This window comes from Maniola jurtina, chromosome 6 (assembly GCF_905333055.1).
Source record: "Maniola jurtina chromosome 6, ilManJurt1.1, whole genome shotgun sequence".
NCBI lineage: Eukaryota > Metazoa > Arthropoda > Insecta > Lepidoptera > Nymphalidae > Maniola > Maniola jurtina.
The window spans coordinates 7133370-7158739 of record NC_060034.1 but is presented as its reverse complement, the minus strand read 5'-3'; the positions used below and the strand labels follow the sequence as shown (position 1 = coordinate 7158739).

General features: G+C 36.2%; 1 protein-coding gene across 1 annotated transcript; it reads left to right on the top strand.

Moving 5' to 3' along the window:
- Nucleotides 1-556: 556 nt before the first annotated feature.
- Nucleotides 557-20683, top strand: LOC123866301 (DENN domain-containing protein 5A). Its single transcript, XM_045907757.1, has 24 exons — nt 557-896; nt 984-1093; nt 1196-1366; nt 1470-1705; nt 2260-2404; nt 3064-3208; nt 4190-4324; nt 4744-4934; nt 5174-5279; nt 5951-6097; nt 6297-6478; nt 6972-7183; nt 7638-7838; nt 12950-13106; nt 13533-13800; nt 14437-14472; nt 14968-15157; nt 15413-15663; nt 16224-16366; nt 16826-16944; nt 17447-17613; nt 17686-17868; nt 18116-18326; nt 19439-20683. The coding sequence occupies exons 1-24, from the start codon at nt 791-793 to the stop codon at nt 19614-19616; spliced, it is 3990 nt and encodes a 1329-aa protein (XP_045763713.1). The 5' UTR covers nt 557-790; the 3' UTR covers nt 19617-20683.
- Nucleotides 20684-25370: the final 4687 nt, after the last annotated feature.

Genomic DNA, 25370 nt, shown 5'->3' with positions numbered 1-25370 from the left:
TTTAAGCGTGCTAATATTTATCACCATCACGTCATTGAACCAAAAATAGTTAATAAGATTTTGAAATCGTTAATAAATTATTTAAATTATTTTGTTTTGTTTTTGTTGACCAAAAAAAGTTGAAGAAATCGGTTATTTGCCGAAAATCGGTAAATGAAAACCGAAAAACCGATATTTTTACGATAAAGTGCGACACTATATTTAATTTACGATTCATTACGATTTTCGAGGCTCATCCCTAAAATTACTAGGCTGTCATGACGTCATCGTGACGTTTTGCCGCAACCGTTTACATCTATATTATATTGTGGGAAAGAGACGTGTAATGTATAGTGTTAAATTGCCATAAGAGGGTGAAATAGAAAGACCATGATACAAAGAAAGTTTATTATAGATAGATATTGATTTTTTCTATATATATAATCCGATATTATCGGTATGTATAGTACTCGCTACTAATCATAAACAGATCTATGGAACTTCGTCGTCTATCTCCGGATTCGTGGTCTGTGCATCCAATTGACATATCAAGCTACTAGCTAGTTTTTTTGGAATCCAATCTATTTGTGGTGCATCAATTTTTGAAAATGTGTTAAATCTTTTAAATAAATATAGTATACCTACTTAAATTATATTTGCATAAGGCAAATATTGATATTGCTGACGCTATGAATCCCATGATACAATCTAATTTTGATTGCAAACTACGAACAAGTAAACAATGCTGAGACAAACCTGGGAATCTATAACTGGAAGAGAAAGTGTCTCAAATAATAAATAACGGGTCGATATGAATATGTCTGTCTCGGATTTATCTGTAGGATGTCGATTTGCAGATTATTTTATAATATGTGGCCTCGACTTTGATTCAGGACTAGAAGCAGATAGGCTCAGTGGTAATTATGTACTTATAAAATTTTCTTTGTTGTAAGTCAATTTACATTTGACTTAGACTTATGCGGTGATTTTATATATTATTTTAGGTGATAACTTACACGTATCGCCCCTTGACCGTTCGTATAAAGGAAAGGTTTTAGCTCACTATCCAGATAATGTTCATAGCAATCCATTTGATGAGCATGCAGTTTGTATGGTAAGTTTTTGTAACATATTTTTTTCTGTTATATTAAATGAATATGAAATCCACATTTTAGTAATACATTGATTGAACATCTGTTAATCATTCTGTCTACAGTTATGTCTCCCAGCTGGTCTTCAATTTAAAACTCAAAAGCATCCATTGGAGCCAAAGTTTCACAGTTTCGTAGTAACTAGAGAAAATGCATCTAGATATTATGGATACAGTCTTATATTTTATGAAGAAGTTAGAAACAGAAACATTTGCAGTGCTATGCACACATTGCAGGTAAGTCAGTTCAAATATTTAATACTAATAACACTTATATAATATATAATTGGAAAAAGGAATTCCTTTAATGTTATATAAAACTAATTTGATTTCATTGCAGGCAATGTACATCACTGAACTTTCCAGTGGACAAACTCCCCCTGGGCACAGGAAGGGATCAGGAAAAGAGAGCTCCCGCTCATTACCAAGATCCTTTAAATTAGCTCCACACACTGGTGCAGCCCTCACTTATTATGATATAACCAAAGATAAACTCTATGTAGCCAAAAGTATAGCACTTATATGCCAATACCCTTATGTCAGGGTAGCACAATTATTCTTAGAAAATTTATTTAGGTATGTATAGTTTCAATCTTGATTATTTTAAGTTGTTTTTACATACTGCTAAACAGATTTAACATGACTAACTATATAGTCTAAGTAACTAATATAGGTAACATACCGGTAACTACTAGAGTGTCTGAAACCCCTTAAATTGGTGCCATATTGTTTCACCATAAACAGTTACACTACATAACATAGACAAATTGGGATGATTGACAACTTTGCAACTATATTAATGTAAGGGAGATCACCTACTTCTTTGTAGCAATACAGTTCCAAAATGGTTTTAGGCTGCAATGTGTCGCTGGTCGCTGTATCTTTGCCCACAATTCTGTATTGGTACTTTTGCAATTCAGAAATGCATTCAAGATATGCAAGACTGTATCACTACAAACAGGGGTTAATAATAATTAAATATATTAAATGAAATTAACTTTTATGCAAAACAATAAAATACTTATAATACCATATCTAGATGTATCATGTATTATTTTGACATACACTGGGGCAAATAAAAGATTAACTCTAGAAATTAGTCTCTTTTAAAAGAATGTTTTGGTTTTCAGGTCATTACCCAGACAACCTGGTCCAGGACTTAGTCCAGAATCCTATGTCTACAATCTTTTATATGAAGTACCAGTGCCATTGCCCGGCCAGGCCTTACGTCTTTATGTACCACCATCTGAACCACATCTTGATCCTATCCCAGTTGTAAGTTGTAATTATTTATATGAACACTGCATTATTAAAATAGCAGTGCCTAACAGTAACAAGAGATACATTATTTAATTGATAAAGAACCTCCTATTGCTATATTAAAGAATAATATAGCTATAAATAAGCTATTGTAAAAAAGTATTGCTATTAATATTTACAGTTATGTGTGTATGCAGTAACATAGGTTTATTGATGGCACTGTAAAAGTGTTCAGTGCACAAAATAGAAAGTCTGCAAATGTGAAAATTAAAAAAAAATTAAAAATTCAAACTATCTATCTATCAATAGTCGATAGCTGTTGAGTATATAAAATATGGCCAAAAAGCTGTGTAAAATGTAAATATGATGAAAGCAGTACCACAAAAGATATGATTACCTTCTTCGAATATATACTTCAATTTGCCAGTTCTTGTCCATTGCCAAAAGCCCATTTCAAAGTGATTTTTGAAATTGCCGTTTGACAAACAATGGCGCGTAATGCTGAAGCAGGAAGGTAGCCGTAGAGCAACATTGTTTTGACCATTTTCAATCTGTAATAAAATAAGTGAAAATGGTCAAACCAATTATTGGTTGATGCAAGGTTAAGTGGATATTTTTTTTTGTGCAACATAGTGTACCTATGTAAAATGTTCAATAATATTTTTTTTTTGCAGGTGATAAGAATGCCAAATCCTCCCGAGGAGTTACCTCTGTTAGATTATCCTCTACGTGTGATGTTTACTACTTTAGGTGTTGAATGTGTAGTCCAATTGTTTACTTGTGTGCTATTAGAACATCAGGTTCTACTGCGATCTAGTGGTATGTAGTCCTTTTATTTCTGCTTCAATAAAAACTTTGGTGTACTAAAAACCTCCCCTAAATAATGCGTTTGTTAAAATTGAAAAAAATATTTTATGGCAGGTAGTTTTAGTTGAGTTAATTATTATGCTTTCTAGTGTATTAGACAATGCCAGCAACTTCATCTGCGTGGCAATCTTGTTCTCTTAGGTCAATATTGATATTAATCAATCCAGGTTAGCCCACTTCCATTTTCACTGCATCATCACTTACCACAAAGTGTGCTTGCAGTCGAGGGCTAGCTTCTATCTGAATAAAATAAAATAAACCCTACCTGTAATCTGTCGATATGTTACTTAGCAACATTGTTTTGTCAAAAATTGTAAGGTCTTTTTTTACAATAATTAACAACGTCGGCAGATTAAGGATAAATTGAATATTAATTTCGGCTATTAGTCGAGTTATTATTATTCCAAGAAAACTCCCGCCATTATTTGAATAATGGAAAGGGGTCACGATGCTCAGCAATGAGTAATACGATAGATAGACGAGATAATAGAGACAGAGAGATTAAAGGCCTTACCTCACTAGGACAGTGGCGGCGTAACCTGTCGCGTTACCAAAAAATGCTCTATGGACAGAATCTGTTCTCATCTGTTGACCGCTTGGGTCCACAACCAATTTACCGGTGGCAGCCGGGATTACCTGCTGGTGGCGCAACTATTTGTATGGAGTGCTCTTTGGCGTGTCACTCACTCGACCACCAGTTGCGCTACCAGGGACGCCTCTCTCGTACACTGTGGCATGATGATGTTATTCGTATCTGCAAACTGTTGATATGAAGTGATCGCTCTTACGCTGGTGTCTGCTGTGGTGTTTCTCGTTTGGCAGTTCAAGACCTCACGGTGACGCGACCAGTGGCGCCGCCATGGTATCCTGGCTTGGCTATTGGCCTAAATCTATGTCAAATAGAATTGTGTTAAAACTCTGTACCATTTTCAGATTTCAACAAACTTATGTTAGTTGCGGAATGCATAGTGTCGCTTCTGCTACCGTTTTCGTGGGCACACGTGTATGTGCCCATCTTGCCGTCACCACTATATCACTTCTTGGATGCTCCTGTCCCGTTTGTTATGGGTAATGTATTTTTTACTAGCTGATGCCCGCGACTTCGTCCGCGTGGATTTACGTTTTTCAAAATCCCGCGGGAACTCTTTGATTTTCCGGGATAAAAGTAGCCTATGTGTTAATCCAGGGTATAATCTATCTCCATTCCAAATTTCAGCCAAATTTGTCTAGTAGTTTTTGCGTGATTGAGTAACAAACATCCAAACATCCACACTTACATTTGTAATATTACTAGGAGTAGGATTAGGATTGTTACCTTTAGAGATGTTTTTCACACAGATAAAAAATGAGTGCCTTAAAACGACTGTTCTGTTTGGCGGCTATTAAATACCGAAAAAAGATCTGAGTTTCACTCTTCTATTTCAAATAATAAAATTTTATTAATTACTTAAAAAAGGTTTTTCTATTTAAATTTTTGCTCTTAACAGGTCTTCACGCCGACAGCGTAGCCATTACCATCGGAAGCAACGGTCCAAGGAATATCGCTTTAGTATCTGAAGCTGCTCTATGCCTTGTCGACATTGACAAGCCTGACATACAACTTCCTGAAGAACTGCCAATATTGCCACATAGGACACCTTTCATTGAAGAACTCAATCATGTTTTAGACAAGCATCAGGTAATTTATTTGAGTTTATTATGGGCTACTCGGACCAGGGCATTTGTGACCCTCATCATTTTAGTTTTTAGTTGACGAAAATAATTTCACAAAAATGTTAAGGTATGGAAGATATCTATGTAAGTATAACTTGTATAATAATTATATTTGAATAAAATTATATTGAGTTTTAAATGGAATATTGTGTTATTATTACATGTAAAACTAAATGTACCTATGTAATATTTTTTCATCCATAGATACAAAGGCCGGAGACCGAGCCAACGAAACTAGGGGCATTAAACGGATCTTCATACAAACATAATATTAATGATGGAATGAGCAGCAGCTGTACTTTACCTTCAGGTAAGTTAATTAATTATTCTGATATATTTTGGAGAGTGTGTTCAGAAACTTCACAACCTTGTTTGTCCTTCACCATTCTACCATAGAACAGCGAGAAACCGTGAACGTTGGCATCCTTGTGTGTATTATTGTACAAATATGTATCTATTTTGTATATTTCTATATGTAATTTGGTGTACAATAAAGAATATTTACTTTTTTAGGGTTCCGTATCTCAAAAGGAAAAACGGAATCCTTATAGTTCTGTGGTCTACATCCAGTCTACTCGGACGAAACCTTTTTGCTCAACGATCCTGATACGAATCGCGAAGGTTACGAAGATTACTTCGTATCATATCATGATCGCATATCAAATGGTCCAGTTCTGTGTCAGATCTCAATCAAATCGTATCTGTATCTCCGATGATCGGACAAGAATCGGGTAGACATTAGACGGACTCTGCGTGAAGTATCGATGAAGTTACCGTGCACGAGTCATAGCAGTTTTTTAGTATCTATGTAGTCTGCCCCATTACGTTGTATGCCTGTCACGCACCAACAAATATGAATAACGAGTACGAATTTGGCATATCTAGAGTTTTATAATATTTTTTGAAAAAAAAAATGGCAGCTTCCATGCCAAAATCGCCCAACGCGCCAACGTTTTCACTTCAATAAATTCGTTCCGATAGGCGGTCTCCGTCGCAAGCATTCGTTCCATGACGTGTTGGAGTGGGACGAGAGTAGGCCGCTCAACGCGTCGCCGCCCGGCTCGCCGCGCCGCGCGCCGCGCCGTCTCGACGCGCTGCAACGCATCGTGGACATTGTCAAACGCACAGGTAATATTCGTTACGTGCATAACTATTGATTTTCTGTTAAATTTACTCAATAATACCAAATGTTGATTCGAATTGTTCACACATCACGCATCTCGTTCTTGGGTATGTCCCGCCCGTAAATGTTGATTGCGATAGCATGCTCTCATGCTCGCCTTGGAAGACCATAGAGAGATTTTAATTTCAAGCGTGATGTTTACAGGTGTGAACATAGACGATGTAGATGCTGATACAGTGATGCCAACAGCAAAAAAGAAAGTGCTTAACGATGAAGAACAATACAATGAAGACATACGCTTCAATATTGCCATAAGAGAAACTTTCCTCAACAGATTTGTTCACATGTTCCTGATGTACGAAAACTTCGTCATTATGCCAGATCAGGTAAAACTTGAGTATAGGTTGACCTTATTTAATTTTGAATTTTATCAACACAATATGTCGTTTTCAAATGACCTTTAGGTAACTCCATTCACAATACTAACTATAACTCTTTCTACTTCATGCGCGTGATTTAAGGATTTTATACTAATACTCTCCTTTTCATAGAAAAAAGTAGTCTTTGTCTGTCTCCAGAATGCAAGCTATATCTGTATCAAGTAGATAATGCTCAGAACTTTATCCATGTGGATTTCAGATTTTTAAAAATCCCATGGGAAAACTACGATAAAGCGTCCTTTACAGCCACAGCGACACAGCCCATTCCTGTCGCGCTTGTTAAAATTTCTTATTATTTGATTCACAAGGACCGTGACTCTTGGCTATCGGCGCGTGAATCAATGGTGAACTTCGACAAAGCGTCCTTTCTGTCGGACCAGCCACAGCAACACAGACCGTTCCTGTCGCACTTAATAAAGTTTCTTGTTTGATTCACAAGGACCGTGACTCTTGGCTATCGGCGCGTGAATCAATGGTGAACTTCGACAAAGCGTCCTTTCTGTCGGACCAGCCACAGCGACACAGACCGTTTCTGTCGCGCTTCCTCGAAACGCAGATGTTCGCAACGCTCGTAGACAACAAGATAATGGCCAACTGGGGCGAGTATGACGCTAACCTGCAAGTCTTCGAACATAGGATAAGAGCAGTGCGGTAAGTGCTTTTGTTTGCATGTATGTAGTTTGTTTGCACCTTTGGGTTTGGGGGCGTGATAGTAACGGTTTAACAGGGTATTTGGTAGCAGTGGTGGATTAATTGTGGGGCGGAGAGCGTGATCCGCCCCAGGCCTCAGGTTTAAAGGCCTCCAAACCTTGAGACAAATAATAATAATTAACTTTTTTTGGTTGACCATGCGATAGACCGACCAAATTAAGTCGGGTGTGGGCGGACCGCAGCTTCCGAACCAGAAGAGTTTATTTATACGCAACAGTAAAACACTACTACACAACCTTTCTGACAAGACAGACTACCTTTCTAACAGACTAAATTCATACGACCATACGTTAACGTAGAAAACAAATTAGTTTCCAAAGTGAACACTGCCTGGGGTCTGGGCTGCGCTTAGGGGAGCATACTTGAGTCGTGAACCACTCGGGTGTTGTTGCAGGGGCCGGCTGGGCGAGGGCGGGCTGGCGACGCGCGGGTACAGCGTGTGGGCGGGCGGCGCGGGCGCGGCGGGTGCGTGGGCCTGTGAGGTGGAGGTGGGCGCGCCGGGTGAGCGCCTGCCGCACCGCGCCGCCTACTACCGCGCCTTCCCCGCGCGCCTCGATGCGGCTGCGCTCGCGCCCCCGCCCGTCGAGGACCGCAGGTGCGCCCCGCCTGCCCGCTTGCACGACCAGTAACGCACGCCGTAGTGTCCTCTACCGTTCCCAACCGGAGACCCTTCCACTCGCATCCATGAGGAAAAATGTTAACCAAGCTCTGAACCATATGACAAATACCACAACACCACACATGTTTATTTGACTGTGGTGGTCACAGAATGATTTGGCTCAACGTTACTGCGTTGTTGGTATTATTATGTATCTATCTGTCTGAGGGGCGATTTTGCAATCGTCAAATAACTTTTAACTAAATAATAAATTTGAAGTTCTAACAGTTTTTGCATAGTAAATCTGTCAAAACGTTAATATCGGGTGATTAAAAAACACGTGCGGTTTTAAATTCGACAAGTTTTATACGGCCGTCGGCCTTACTAATAGGGGGTAGGTAAAACAGTGAAACACCGATCTCTCTTTCTGTCATCAATCTGTCATTTTCCCCACATTAAAAGAAACAGCACAGTAAAATAAAATTTATCAACTACATATTAATTTCAAAACTTAAGACACTATTTATGGTTAAGCATTTATAATAGTTAATATGAATTGTTATTCATTTGATTGATAGCTCTATTAGTAAAACTAATGTTGGTAGTTTAGAAACTGTTAGTGAAAATAATATGCACAATCTTCTTAAAGCCTAGCAAACGGCCGAATCTTGTATTTATACTCGTTAATAATTGTCTATATCTGTGACTGTGTTTAGTATTTTATCTATATAAAAAATTTGAACAAAATAATCACACATAGATTTTCGTAGTATCAGTTTTACCTTAAACACAAAACAGTTGTCACTTGCATGTTTTAAAGCACACTGAGATAACAAATATAATAGTTTAGCTTTAACATATTGACAATACGTTTAATATTAAAATATTATAATATAATGTTAGCAAAATATCTTACCAAAACGTTACTTATCGCAGTTATTAGAAATTAAGCTTTAACGGTGAAGGAAAACATCGTAAAAAAACCTTCATGCCTGAGAGTTCTGCATAATGTACTCGAAGGTGTGTTAAATCTTCCAATCCGCTATCGATAGACTAGACCTAATCCTTCTCATTCTGAGAGGAGACCCGTGCCCAGTAGTGGGCCGGTGAACGGATTGTGGTCAAACCATGAAACCAATGATATATTCGATAGCATTTGCTTTTATTAATTTATATAAACTATCTCAATTCGATTAATAAGTTGTTGATCGTAGTCCTTAGATTAGAAGTAAGTATTTACTTTAATAATAATTTTAATTGGAAAATGTAAAATGTATATGAATTACATTTTGGTCTGATTTAATACTCGAATTTATTGATATTACTAGATGATGTATTATATATTGGAAAAGTAGTCTATGTCCTTCCTTGGTATACAAGCTATCTCTGTATCGAATGTCGTCAAAATCAGTTAAGTGGATGGGTCGTGAAAAGAAAAGGTAACCGAAAGATAGACACAGTATCACATTTATAATATTAGCATGGATTGTTGACTCAGAGAATAGGAAGAAACTGTTTTTATCAAAAAGTGAATATTGTGTATTGTGAGAAGTTATCAGTGCTTGCTTGTTGTGGTTAGCATGCAAATATGCTTATCGAACCTAAATGTGTTTAGCTTTTGTTTATTCTTGTATAATGTGTATGGGTGCTTTAATATCATGGTTCTATATAAGTATACCCAGTACAAGTACATAATAGGGATGTTGCCAACTAATCAAATCAGCAACTCTTTATCAAACGTCCAAACGCTCTCTTACAGTTTGTATAAAATAGTGAAATGTGGTGTCTTGGACATTTCACGTGGTTTTTTAGTCATAATATATCATTTAAAATGGGTATTAAACTTAAAACTAACAGTAGACATGGATTTCGCGTATTTTAGAAGACCCTATTTAATATAATCACTAAGAAATAATTTCTTTTGACATAGGCAACATCCCTGAATATGTATTTTGACAATGAGTTGTAATTTAAACGGAACGCGTTTGCTGAGTTTACGTTTAATTTTTCATATGTGTAAATTTAAATTGAACAATGTTCATAGCAAACTTCTTAGCAAACTCAGTGAATGCATTTTTATAAACTTCTTTATTCTTAAAAAACTAGCTTAAGGTACAAGAATCGTCAATTATTGTTAACCAATGGTTACCTATGTGTCGATTATTTTGTTATGTCATTCTGCTAAAAAAAACAACTGAATGACTCGTGCATCTGATATGCCTAACATATCTTTTTAAATTATAATTTTTTATTGTCTTATGAATCAAAATAAGTAATATTATTATTTGCCTATTTTTTGTTTATAAGTGCGCAAAGTATTCCTTTAAGATTAAAAGCAAAAATTATGCAGCTATTTATTTTTGTGTTTTTGTTAATTTATTATTCTCAATGAACACTTATTTTTGTATATGCCTTGCCTTTTAGTACAACATTATCGAATACTCTTTAAAAAACGTTGGTATTATTTTGCATAATTTATGATCCTTAATCTTAAATAGGATAGTTACTATATTTATTCAAAAATAGGTAGGGTAGATAAATTATTAATTAGGAGTATAGATTATTATTATTCTGATGGTGAATCTCAATTCATTTGACTCGATAATACTTTGAAAAAAAACCTGTGTTATTTAAACTATGCTAAAAGCATTATGTATGTTACTTACTCATATTTATTAAATGTTGTCTAATTGGACTTGAATGGTCAAACCATTTGAATTCAAATTTAGTTATATTTCTTAGTCTTATTTAAAAGCTATAACGTACAGGTTGTGTTACCTACAGTGCATATTTATCAGCTGTGACACACATAAGCACAAAATAGTGAACATTTAATATAATAATAAAATTATTATAAAGGACACATTATATTATGTCACATCAACCTTTACAAAAAACAATTTGTTTACGAATTTTTAAATATGTGGTATTGATAAGTTATACAAATACTTATCCTATAAATGAAATATGCTTCTATAGTAAATAGTATATTTCATTACAAGTGCGGAAAGGCTGTCATTGCAAAGAGTTCCGACAAATGTCTACCCGAGCCGAGGCGTAGCTGAAGGCGAGGGTTGACAGTCGGAACGAGTTGCAATGACGGTTCCGCACGTGTACTGAACGACTATTTTTAATACAGTTGCGAAAAAATGAAGCAATTTAATAAAAACACAATAAACTCAACTAACTTAATTTAATTTAATTTAAAACAACTTTATTGTTAATAGATATAAAAAACTAGGGTCGAAATTACTCATTTTAGGCAACTAAACTCGCAAAGAAAATTTCTGAAAAATGGCGCCAACCGTAGAATATAAGCAGAGTTTTTTTTTTCTTCACCCATTCTGGTAGGCAAAGGGAACTATGCCATACAGCCAAGTCTTCAGTAGAAGTTTTTTAGTGATATGAAATGAAAATGAAATTTAATAAGATGAAATGAAACCTAACCAAACTCATTCAATCAAATCATTAAATCTGATATTGAAACAAATTAGTAGCTTCTTATTAGAAATACGTATTTGCATGAATCATAAAAACTTCTATGAATTTTTTTAGTAAAAACTTCATGGTTGGTTTTTCTTTTTAATATTTTGACAGTTGGGAAAGAAAAAGCACTAGTGCGGGAAAGGTAAAGAAAAAGCACGAGTATGTAATAGCCCACATCCCGAACGCTATACGTCCCTGCAATACGCCACTTTTTGAGCAACTGTATTAAAAAAGTAGTTTTTGCATTGCTATTCTAATGCAGATTAAGATGCAACTAATACTTCTAATTTTAAAATCCAATTAATCATTGAATAATATTATACTTTAAATAGTTATCATATACATTACTATTTAAAGATCATCTTAATATAATGTACCTATGTAATATTTGACTGACATATTATTATGCTCTCATAGATATTTGGTCCTATCACTATTTTCCCTCGGATATTTGAAAAGAACAACGAAATTATAACTCTCATTAAGTAATTCATATTTATATTCCTAATTCTTGTGAAGTTTCAAGTGTATTTTCAACATAATGCTTCCATAAGTTGTGATTTGTTGTGCATGATTATTTTTTAATATTAATCTTTGTCATGTGCCGTTTTGCATGTATTTACTATATGTTTGGATGCTAAGCGTACATAATAGATAGTAAGACATTACCAATGGACACCTGTTGTACACTACTTTTTAATTACTACAAAAAATTTAAGGGCGAATACAGAAAAAGATTTTTTTAATGTGCAAACAAATATTTTTTACTATAATTTTACAAGGTTATTAAAGTTCGTTTTGTTCATAAAATATAAATAAATATGTGGGGCACATTTATACTAACTTACGCTACGAATTACGAAACATCATGCCAACGCCGCGTGTAGTGTATGTACACGCTAACAAGATATTGAATTCTGGTTAGTACGAGATTTTTATAGTAATTAAAATTTGTGGTGGATAAACTTTTATTTATATTATAGATTAGTCATAATCAGAGATTGGAGTAGGTAGAGAACTAAAGGATTCAACAAAAATTAATTAATATTTTGGTGGTTTTAACAACTCCATGTTATGTTCTCTTTTCAACTTTAGGTATCTATACTCTTAACTCTACCTATTCCATTCACTGGTCATAATATAGAATAATTGACTTGTATGTAGTTTATGCAGCTATGTTAACTTGTGCATGTAAATTTTTGTCATAAGGTTTCTTAATATAATTTACAGATTTTTTCCATATACACATTAAATAATTAGCATATTATATTTATATGAGCGAAATAAGCTAACTGTTATATTATAAAGTCCAAAAACTATGTGGATATCAATCTAAATATTTTAAAAATAAAGACGTTGAATTCTATATTTGTTTTTGAATATATACGCCAATAATGATTCTATTTACTGTCATAAAAATTAACAGAACAAGATAAATTTGCTTGATTTCACAGTAATTTATTACGTTGGGTTTCTTAAAATTGTTCAAAAAGAATAAATAATAATAGTTGTTAGTTGTGTAATGTAAAAGTAAATTGCTTCACGCTTGCCGAGCTTTTCATTTTGTATTTACTAAATCAAGAATAAGTAAAAAGGCCTGACAAACTACTTTAATGTTACAGAACTAACAGCTTGAAGCGTATAAAGAACGCGAAGTGGCAAGTGAAAGATTGCCCGCCGGAGTTGTTGCTTGGCGATATCGGTAGGCGGCTGTCCACCGAGGTCACGCCCGCTGCGATCGCTCAGAATAACAGGACCTTCGTCGAGAAACTATTGAAGGTATGATCTTTCACTTAACGACTTAGGTACTATAACTAGGACATTCCCTAGGACGCTCTCCAAATCTTTGACGACCTTGGCGCAGGTTGTGACCGCCAGGAGGGATGTATATTATTTATAAGTGGGTGGTCCCGGGTTTGATTCCTGGCAGAGAAAATTTAAGCATTTACGACTTCTAAATAATCTCTGGTCTAGTCTGGTGGAATATTTGTTTTTATTAAATGACCACTAGCATACTAGGTAGACACTTTCATTCAAAATTAAACCTTATGTGTTTGCATTAAAAGAACAAATTTGAAAACTAATCAATTCCCTTGTGGCCGAATATTTTTTAAACTCAATGATCGTTTGCGGCTGCTTAGACACTTCCAAAAATATTTTTTTTCATGCAGCTCATTTCTTTTATTCTTGCTTGCTCATAAACAGGAATGCAAAAGCAAAACCAAGAGAATGCTCCTTGAGAAAATGGGAACAGAAGAGAACGACTTAGGTTTAGGCAGCGAAGTGTCCATAACGGGAGTGGAAGAAAGCACCATGATAGCGTCACTGTGTGATCTGTTGGAACGTCTGTGGTCGCATGGCCTTCAGCATAAGATGGGCAAGTCTGCCCTTTGGATGCATCTCACGAATTACCAAGAGCTGGAGCAGTGCAGCAACTCGACCAAGCCTATCGACCCTAACTATCTTACGCCTGGTAAGTCGTATCAGATTAAATATATACATACCTACTTGATGATCCTCGCCACTTCGACCGCGTGGATATAGATTTTTTTTTTTATTCACTATAGGTAAGCGCTTGACCACAATCACACCTGATGGAAAGTGATGATGTGGTCTAAGATGGGACGCGTTTACCTAGAAGATGCCTATTCACTCTTGTTTTAAAGATACCCGGATTGTAATATCCCGTGGGAACTCTTTGATTTACCGAAATATAAAGTAGCCATGTCCATCTCCAGTATTCAAGCTTTATCTCTTTACCAAATAGATGATGTCCTCGATAAGGCATTCCGAACCAATGGTAGATGCTCTTGACGATTCAAAAGTACTTGTAAAAGTCTAATTGAATAAAAATAATTTGAATTTGAATTCCGTCCGCGTGGATTTACTTAGGTTTTAAAAATCTCGTGGAAGCTATTTAATTTTCTGAAATACCCGTCAAAATTGATACTTTTCGTCAATTTTAAAACGCTGTCCACATTATACGAGTTACACCTGACAATCCAGGTCTGGATTGGATAATAAACTAAAACCTGTAGACTGTAGTAACGGAAAAGGTTCTGCTGTTGCATGTTTTTGTTAAAAATATTGTTTATTTTTAAACATGCAGCTCTGGCTTGGTGTGTTTTACGTAAACGTTTGGACTGTAAGTATCAAATATTTTGTTATGAAACTTACAAGTGTTATAGGATCTATTTCTTTTTAAAGTAGTCTCTAAAAAGTATCGCATATCAAAATGGTACCTTTGTTAATAGTGTTTTTAGTAATACTACATGTTAAACAAGAATAAGATAGTTTTAAAACTCTACTATTCCTCTTAAAAACACTCAAACAAACGTTTCGTATGATACCCCACTTGGTATAGTCACCTTACTTCGAAAATTGAAACACGTTTTAATTTCTTTTTAATGATGAAACTACAAATTCACGGTTTTCGGATTTATTCCTTTACTTGTGGTATAAGACCTACCTACCTGCCAAATTTCATGATTCTAGGTCAACGGAAATTACCCTATAGGTTTTCTTGACAGACGGACGGACGGACAGACAGATAGACAGACAACAAAGTGATCCTATAAGGGTTCCGTTTTTGTTTTGGGTTATGGAACCCTAAAAAATTTAAAATGTATAACTTTGTCAGATTTATCATCCGTGGGTGCTGAAGTCGAAAGCCAGCAAAGCACCAGCACAAATAGATCCCGAGATAGTTCTCGAGGGGGATCCCGAGACAGTTCCCGCGACCGTCTCAGTAATTCCAGCACTTTGGAGCGTAAGTCACAACCACCGAACCCACTGCGGCCTTTACCAGAAAACCTTACATTTGACATGAGGTAAGATCTCATTTTACTCATCGCACATCCATTATTATTAGAATTGGAATATAGTATTGGATTTAGATTTAATTTGCCGTGTAATTCTGTTAGCGGTTGTAAGTAATATAATAAAATGCTTAAACTCAAACCATTTATTCAAAGTAGGTACTTACTCCTTTTGATAGTCAGAAATTTGTAAGATGATATAGTTACTTTAGTCCTCTACTGAAATAACACTAAACAATTAAATCGACTTTGAATACGTTTTTTTAGGAATGTCCAAGCAATGACTGATATAAAAACGGAAATTGGTTATGCCCGTGCATGGGTGAGGCTGTCGCTAGAAAAGAAGCTACTGTCGAAACATCTCAGAGAACTGTTGTCAGATACAACATTACTACGATCTCAGTACAAAAGAACGGCTTTTTTGCGATGCGAAGAAGAGAGGGAGCAATTTCTATATCATCTGTTGACATTGAATGCTGTAGACTATTATTGCTTTACCAACACATATCCAACAACAAGTAAGTTATATAATTTCAATTTACCTACTAAAAAATATTAACAAAATAAAACGTTATTACATAATAATCCTCTGTCTTTCTCAAGTTGTTATACTTGCTGTTTCCAAATCTGATATGGTGAAAAAATAAACAACCTCAGAATTTTGCCAAATCTGCTCAGGGGAAAAAATAAGCAAGCTCAGAATTTTTCCAAATCTGGTCTGCTGAAAAAATAAAAGCTCAAATTTTTTCAAAATATCCTTCTAATGTTTTTCTTAACCAAAATTAAGAAGCACGGACCGCCAAAACAAGGATAGGTCACTTTGGAATAATCTAGAAATCTATTGGTGCTAATAAAGAGTGTAGCAGGCGGGAACATGTTTAACAATCCGTAACAACCGTTTTCACATCCATTCCTCTCGCATATCCTCGAATAAAGTACTAAAGCACTTTAGCACTAAAGTTTTTTTTAAAGTTTCTGAGGCTTCTGCGCAGTCTGTTTTACATTTAATTTTTTAAACTCTCAGCTTCTTTCATTAGACAGGCGCTTCAATCTATATTATCATTATACATTTTTGCAGAGTTGCCATATCGCGTATTAATTGTGCCCTCTCGGAAAGCGAGTCAAACTACTGCCAACTGCTGGCTTTCAATTTCGGGAGCAAACGGCGAATCTACTCCGAAGATACCCATTCCAAGGAACACCAATGAGTTTGTATTTCATGTAAGTTTCGATAAGTGCGGCATCATCGCATAATGCAAAGTCGGCGCGGGCGGTGTAAATCCGCAGTTATGATGCGGGTGAGTTTAGATGTGACGTTTTGCTTCACGCATTGAACAATCATCCGAATCAAAGCTACAAAAGACATCACGCGTGACTCTGCTTCGTGTCCGGGTAGTGAGCGCAGTTATATTTGATTCTTTTCTCTTTCTACCAGGTCTCTTAAATTATACCGCAGCCTGCCTCGGCTTTTGTGCTTATCCCCTGTTACCATACTTTTGTTTATTGCACCTTTACAAATAGAGGCTAAAATCTAGTTGTGAATTTGAGCTACTGCTATGAGAATTCTAACTAATGAGAAGCACGATTAATTGTCCTTTGGTAATAGGGGCACTGACCTACAATCTTTTGTCATCAAAATATGTATATGTACTTCTGATTTGTGGAAAAAATGTATTGCAGCACAAAAATTTGGGAGTAGTTTCGACTTTGCGTATTGGACATGACAATTCCGGCTTGTCTCCGCGATGGCTTCTGGACCAAGTGTACGTCCGAAACGAGGTCACAGGACATACTTATACGTGAGTAGTTTTTCTGTATAATGGCGCGTATAAACTGGTTGAGGGCACAGATATTTTCTAAATAGGTTATTATCATCACCATCAGCCTGTGAATGTCCACTGTTGGACATAGGCCTTCCCTAAAGAGTGCCACCACATCCGGTCCTTGGAGACCACATTTGAGCAAGCATAGTGTGGGACACCCTCCAGCACGATGGACCGACGATATAAAGCGGCTGGCGGGAAGTGGCTGGATGAAAAATAGATTAACTCCTTCCATTTTCATTCCAAGTTTGATCCGTTTTGGATCCGTGACAATTATACGTTGACATAAAATATATGTTGTATTCCAAAGAATCACACAAATCAATATGTGCTGAAAGTGGTGGATAGTGGGAGTTTAGGTGAGTAGAAATCCCACTAATAATTTGGTCTCGCTCCTAGGGGTTTATCTTAAAAGGAGAATTCCTCCAGTACCAAAAGAACGGGAGCCATAAGAAATTTGTATGGATGCTCATTCCAGATTCCCATGCAACCGATGGCTTGGCACGGGTGTGGACGACGGCTCGACGGAGCGCGTGGTGGTGGCGGCGCGCACGCGCGACCGCTCCCCGCGCACCCCCGCGCCTGCGCAGCATGCTCTGTCGCCCACCACGCACCTCTCCACCTCCACCATACAGCACATGATAGGTAGGTCCCTCTGACGGTTCGACGCGTGGCAGGTTGAATAATAATAATCTATCTATTCCTTATTTTTTACAGGTGATTGCGTCAACGCAATAGTTAAGTGGCATTACCAATCGAAACGGGAAAAAGATGCGAATTCTTTGAGTGTGTTACTATGCGGCGAAAACGGCTTGGTAAAGTGCTTGGAGCAAGCGTTCTTATGCGGTTTCAAGTCCGCTCGCTTATTTGGGAAGAATCTGTTCATTTGGGACTATTTTGGTGAGTTTTTCCAATCTAGCCCTTTTAATATAAGTAGAAAAAGTGATTCATCTACTAATTTTTCAATTATCTGCATTAATGTGCATAAACAATGACATGGTATCCCATTTGGGCATGACAATATTTTTAGGCGCCATGCTTTCGCTTAGTAACTATAACGTAAACTATCCATTTAAAAATTGAAATCATAAACCTCACTTTATCTAACTTAAGTTCAATATCGACAAATACCATCTACGTCTTACAGCAAGAGTGAAGGATGAGTTCAAAATGAGTCTATGTGACGAATCAACCACACAATCGAACAAGAGTTGTGGAGTAGCGTACAACTGCAGACAAGACCAGGAGCACAGAGCCATATGGAGGTGCTACTGCCATCTCATGGATGAGATCAGCTCTGTAGGCCGATCGCTAGGCAAGGACGGGAAGTTCCAACTCTTCATTTGCCTCAGTCTCAGGTACGATCCATTTAAGGCTGATTTAAGGCTGCAAACAAACAAAGTCTTCACGCTTTTTAGTCCACCAAACAGCGCGCCAGAGCACTAGGTCAGGTTCAACTGTCTTCTATCACATCACGACACTGCGTCAGCCCAATGTGGTTACACATTAAGTGCAACAAATCAAATGATTTTTTTAAATCAATAGTTTTTAAATGAGCTTTTGCTCGCGCTTTCGTCCACGACGATTTAAGATTTAAGTTTTTTTAAAACCCGTAGGACCTTTTAGTTTTTCGGGATGAAAACCCATGTCCATGTCCAAGACGCAAGCTGTCTCGTTAAGATAGATCCAGTGGTTGTACTGACCTCTACTAATACACGCTAGACTTGCGATTGCCGACTCGTTCTTTCTTGCCATTTTGGCGCTGACAGTAGCAGTGAGTGTCATAGCGTACTCAGAACCGAATATTAGTGATGTAATATAGTGTTAACAGGAAGATCATTCGACACTGTCAATAAAATCGGTAGCAGTGAGTGTCATAGCGTACTCAGAACCGAATATTAGTGATGTAACATAGTGTTAACAGGAAGATCATTTGACACTGTCAATAAAATCGATTCCCGGTACGCTCGGTGGATCGGTTCGAATTGGCACAAAAAAAACTGCCATTTTGTATGGCACACGATTTCCAGCATATACACGAGTATGTCCATTTCAGTGAGTGATTGTCACGAAAAGGCGACAGACAGACTCTACTTACTCTGTCTTAGGTGTAGTATTCGTATAACTATTACTAGACGATGACTTCGTCCGCGTGGATTTAGGTTATTAAAAATCCCTTGGGAACTCCTTGATTTCCCGGGATAAAAAGTAGCATATATCCTTTCCCGGGATGTTAGCTAATTTTGTACCAAATTTCATCAAAATCGGTTTAAAAAAACGGTAAAAGCCAGCAGACTGACACACTTGAACGCATTTATATTTGTATGGATGAACATCTTATAAGGTCGACCAATTTGATCGATTTTTGTAGAATCAGCTCGGTCTTATTTCCTAACCTATGTGAATCCAAGATATTTAAGAATGATTTTAAGTTCATAATTATATTGACATGAAAATGTTTCATCTCCAGAGAGCATTGGCTTCACAGAATGCTTGTGCCAATGTCCATGACACGCGTCACCATCGAGATGTATGAAGAGCAGAGTTTCCTGCGCAAGCGCGGCCTGCTCACCTTCCTCAGACAAATACTCGAACCGTTGGATGAATTTGATATAGTTTTAGAGAATTCTCTCACTCAAGGCATTTAATTCATTTCAGTCAGATATTTATTTTATATTTTCGTATTTCAGGATATTATAATAATTATTATTATTCGTGGTTTCCATCACAGTTAGCCGATAGATTTTATGCCTTTTATAGTCCAATATAAAGATAATAAAATCATTTACATATGTAATATTTTTGAGTAGAAAAAGATTATAATTAGTAAATAAGAGGAACTAAAATACTCATAAAATTTAAATTATTACCTACCTTAAGAGATTATTTTCCAGTCTTATGAATTTATTATTTGTTAATAATGATTTTTTGAGGGTCTGTTGTTAGTTTTAAGTTTGTGATTGTTATGTTTTTTACTTGCCAGTTTATTCCAAAGATTGTTAATGAAATAACGCACATTTCTTTTGTAAGTTTACTCAAAAATGTGTACCTAGGTATGTAAGATTTTTTTTTACTTTATTTATAGCTTATGTTTTTCGAGTAAGCTCTTCATGACTAAAATTATGGGGCTGCCATAATTTTATTGCAAAATATACAAGAAAAACGCAGACTCCATTAGTAAATGTATCGCAACAATTATAGATTATATTTTTGCTCGCCAGGCGTTGTAGATTCTAGATTTTACTATAGTAAATATTTAGCACAGTTCAATTATTAAGTCAATAACAATATTTATAACGAGTATCTCTGTGATACTAAATCACTACAGCTCTCTGTTTTTTCTCCCTCGAAAATTCGCATCTATTTTTTAAAATTTATTATTTCAGCCGTAAATTGGCATCTTTAAAAGTTCTGCTAATCTTTACTGCAGGGAACAAGTACATACGAAAAAGATAGCACTACTTAATACTGACATATCACATAAGTTCAGTCAAGAGATTTGAGGGCAACCGACTTAACATCATTATTTATGTTTAAATGTAAACTGGAAATACACTAGCGTGTCGTGTTGTGTTGTGACGCGCCAGAAGAATTTCTGTTTGATATATTAAGTTGTAGTTAGAGAGAGACAAAAGGCGGGGCAACATGTCATTCAACCATAATGTGTGTCAGTCGCCATTTTAATTTTGTGTCAATTGTCATGTCAAAAGTACGTTTTTTTTCTCTCTCGTCTGGCTTTACACTGATTAGCCAATGTCAAGTTTGTAGTTATTTACAAAGTTAGGGAAACTATATGTATAAGTATGGACTTCGTCTGTGCCAGCGACCGCCGATATACACGCGGCGCCCCTTTAGAGCGCTTCCCAGTCAGTTCCACCACCAATAAACACCAGCAGAACACAAAAACTGGCCACTTCTCACAAGAAAACACTCCAAAAAAGCACCGCACGCGCGCCAACAAACGCCACCACAGACAAAGTCCAAAAGTACGATTTAGTCCATATTTTTAAGGTGTACCATCCTTTCGACATCACAATTGACACATAGAGTTAAAATAGCGAGTGAATTCTGATTTTGTACGGATTATAACTAAATGAATGAAAGCAACATGATTGTGACGTGTCACGGCACAACACGACACAAGTATATTTCCAACGTAATATTATTCGTAACTGCTAGTGATGATAATAATATCGATAAATATTTCGATAACTTTCATTTAAAAATATTGTAATATTTTGTAAGTTACGGGAAATACCAGGTAAGACTTTCCATGTCTCCTAAATATTGACATGATACATGTGTTCAACGTGGGCCAATTCGAGGCTTTTGTTATAAAACACTATGCTACGGAATCTCGTAATACTCATAAAATACTAATTAGCAATACTCACTATCAACTCTACTTACTTAAAAATTGAAAATATAATAAGATTATTAATAAAAGAAAGGTACTTATATTAAATACTAGTGGATACGCCCCGGCTTCGCACGGAGAGCCTATCTATTCCATAGACAAAATATGGGTATGAATGAGTTATTATACCTATTAAAATCTACCTACCTGCTTATAAAGATTTCTCGTAAAATGTTCTGAATACAATAAAACGCGTATTGAATTGCACTTAAAATTTTAGACCCGTTTTTCTAGCGGAAGCAAACCTGTTACTAATAGGGGAGAAATGATTATGTACTGTATGCTATATGCTATGTATTATGGTTAATAGTCTACTTTTTACTAAGCTATTATACTGATCGTGATCGATTTTCTGTTACCCATTGAGGAATTCAGTCCTCTATTTCGGAAACTGAACATTAAATCTTCACCAAAGTTACACAGTACAACCCTTGTAAAGAAAAAAATGTGAAAATTGGTTCAAGACGGAATTATGGAGTAAAATCCTCCATCCCTAATTTATTTCCGGACAAAAACGACCTTATATGTTAACTCGGAGTACCAGCTACCACTGTACCAAATTTCATTTAAATCCGTTCAGTAGTTTCCGGGTGATGCGCGTACAGACAGACAGACAAAATATCCAAAAATAATATTTTGAGGTTTATATTGATAATAATGTTTCCTTTAATGTACAGAAACCTCCCAGTTACAGTTTTATTATGTGTAGACAGATAGGTCGACTAAAATAGACTATTCAACATGGTCGTGTACGTAGCAACAGGCCAAAATAAAACGCAACATCACTGAATATATTGTAGGTAGGTAGGCCCTGGCCCTGTTATCTTCTTGCATTCACAGTCGTCATATTATATAAAGTACTCTGTGCAGACGTCAAAGCAGACATGGGGTAGGTAAGGGACGACGTTGAACTTATAAACTTTAGGAAGATTATTATGAAACGATTTATAAAAAATATGTAGTTCGTAGAAAATTTATTGCCAAAAAATCATCATTTGTATGATAAGTTTTATGAAGATATAAAGATATTCCTCCATTCTCCTGCATTGGTTTTTGGTAATACATATTATAATGAGGTAAAACTTATTAGTTTGTATAAAAATAAACTAATGATCCAATTCTAAAAAAAAATTCAATGATAGTAGCATACCTACATTGTTAACGACCCTGATTATCATGCAGACGAAATCAAAAACAAAAGCTGGTATCTCATTATTATTTTCCTAACGTTTATACTTCAGTGTACATTATTTTGCCCTTGTACTACCGTTGTCATCTCAGGAGTCTGGTCATTAACGTTTAACGTAAGTAGGAATGTGCTTGTAAGTAGGACTGTGGCTTGCTAAATATCGACTGTTTGCTACATACGAAATGAGGGTAACCATAATATTATTATTGTCGCCGCATTCATTTCATCCTTGATAGTTGTATCTGTACAATGGATTTTTTTACTTACATTAGGCATGTATAAAATCGATGAAACTGTGCCGATATAATTTCTGACTAGTAGGAATCCTACTAGTAAAAATTACATATTTTTACAATTCATCGATATCGACTCGCCACTAATACGTACATCACTGTGACACTCCGTAAACACCTTGGTAAAAAAAAATTATGACCAGACTCCTCAGATGATAAGGGCAGTATTATTTTTATTTATAGAATATGGAACTGTGACTTAAGAAAAGTTGAAACACATTACTTACTTCAGTAGGTAGGTTACTAACATGTTAATTGGGAAATTCAATTTTGAAAGATTGAATATTTTTTGTGCCTACTATGTATACCCTTTTTTTTTCTCTCTCGTCTGGCTTATGTATACCCTATCCGTGGAGTGAAGTCAATATAGCGCTCTCTATGTTTGGCTCTATCATTTGTATGGGTAAGTGACAGAGAGAGCGCTATACTAACTTATCCACGGAATGAAGTAAATATAGCGCTCTCTCTGTTTGGCTCTATCATTTGTATGGGTAAGTGACAGAGAGAGCGCTATACTAACTTATCCGCGGAATGAAGTAAATATAGCGCTCTCTCTGTTTGGCTCTTTCATTTGTATGGGTAAGTGACAGAGAGAGCGCTATACTAACTTATCCGCGGAATGAAGTTAATTTAGTGCTGTTTTTGTATCGGATTAGTTAGAGAGAGCGCTATATGATGAACTTCATTTCTCGGATAGGGTATATTATCATGACATGCAGAGAGATTTCAATACTAGGCTCTAGCTACAGTGTGGTCACACAAAACGATTCCAACATAGCTATGGCTATAGTGTCAAGAACATAAGTCTAACTTTTTGTCAATAAGGAAATTCGCGGTAAACAGGCTTGTTTTTACACTGTCTGTAAATTTCGACGTTAACGTTGACTGTTGAGTAGAGCTTACATAACCAGTACACGTGTCCCGTACATGACAAAAATTTTTACGAAAACGGTCAATGTTTACAAAAATGTAAGACTTCATTACAATGTCAAGCTATCTGTAGCTACTCTTCGCTCAACAAGGCAGCAAGCCTGAAAACTGCAACAGCATGACCTTGTTCGGATATGACAAAAATGGCAAACACAACTAGTGACTACAAGGTCTACAACACACGACTCACGACGTTATTGCTCTCTCAGCCCGCCTCTTTCTTCTCTCTTCTCTCTGGGCTGGTTTCCGCATTTAAACGTTTCCGTCTGTTGTGCGTGCGTTGCCCCTCCCCGCCTAAGTCTTCACTCCAGCCATCCAAGCTCGCTCCAGAAGCCAAGTAGACCGCCTCACGCGACATTTGAATAAATGTCTGGCTCATTTTAGGTATCTTAATAGGTAACATCTCCCGGGCGTTAATCCCGTCCATATCCCTAAGGGAGTTAGCTAACTCACGTTTTATGCCATTTCGCTGCGTCATATCTACATATGTAAGTATGATGTTTTCAACTGCATAGTAGTATTCAGTCACAGTTCCAAAATCATATTTATTATATTAACTAATATAAGCGATAGTTTTACGATAAACCGTCCTGCGCGGTTGTAAACATGTGCGTTGTATAGATGCCGTCTATTATATTTTTTGCCCATTAAGTTTTTGTGCCAAAGTTAGACGACAATTAAATTGTTCATACAAAACAATTTTAAATTAATCACTGATTTGTTGTAAAACTTGATTTTCTGTCTCTACTCGCCCTTACATTTTTTTAATTATATTGAATTAGTGTACTTACCTAAGTTGAGATCTATAGAGCGCACTTTGACTTAAGCAAAGTCAAAGTGCGACTTAAGACACTGTTAAAACGAGACAGCGCTATACTGGTGACATAAAACCGTCTCGTTTTAACTGAAACTTAAGTCTGAGCAAAGTCAAAGTACGCTCTATAAATATCAACCCTAGAGACTATATTATGGTCTCCGAACTCGAAGTCTCTTATTTTAGTATTATGGTGGTACGTATTATTGCTCATTATGCATTTTATTACATTTACAACCGGGAGCTGCAAGTTTTAGCACTTGAGCATAAGTCTGGACGTGTGGTTACTCTCGCCTAAGCTGTAATACCGTGAGCGTGGGCTTTTCAGCAGATTTCAGTTTCGGGCGCCAGTAGCCAATGTGCATTCAGCCTGAAGGATTAAACGATAGTAAAAGAAATAGTAACTGATAATGTTGGTCACTCTGCAGCACCTACTTGGTTCCACGGTGACAATCTTTGAAACTACTTAATCAACTTCTCAAGGCGACTCAAACCGCCTACACGAAAACAATTATTCACAATGAAGATCTCTTGAAGTTTAAAGCCTTTCCGCTTAACACATAGAAAATAGCTGATTATGTTAAAACGTACAGCGCGCTTTTAAAATTATAAGTTTTGTTTCGAAAGTCTTCCTTGAACGTATGCATCTCTGTACCAAAGAATATACATAGCTGTTAATGTGAAAGTACCTTTAATTAATGTAATAAATGTGAAAAACGAGTTCAAATTGTTTAATTTTTACTTAAATTCCCTCTACCC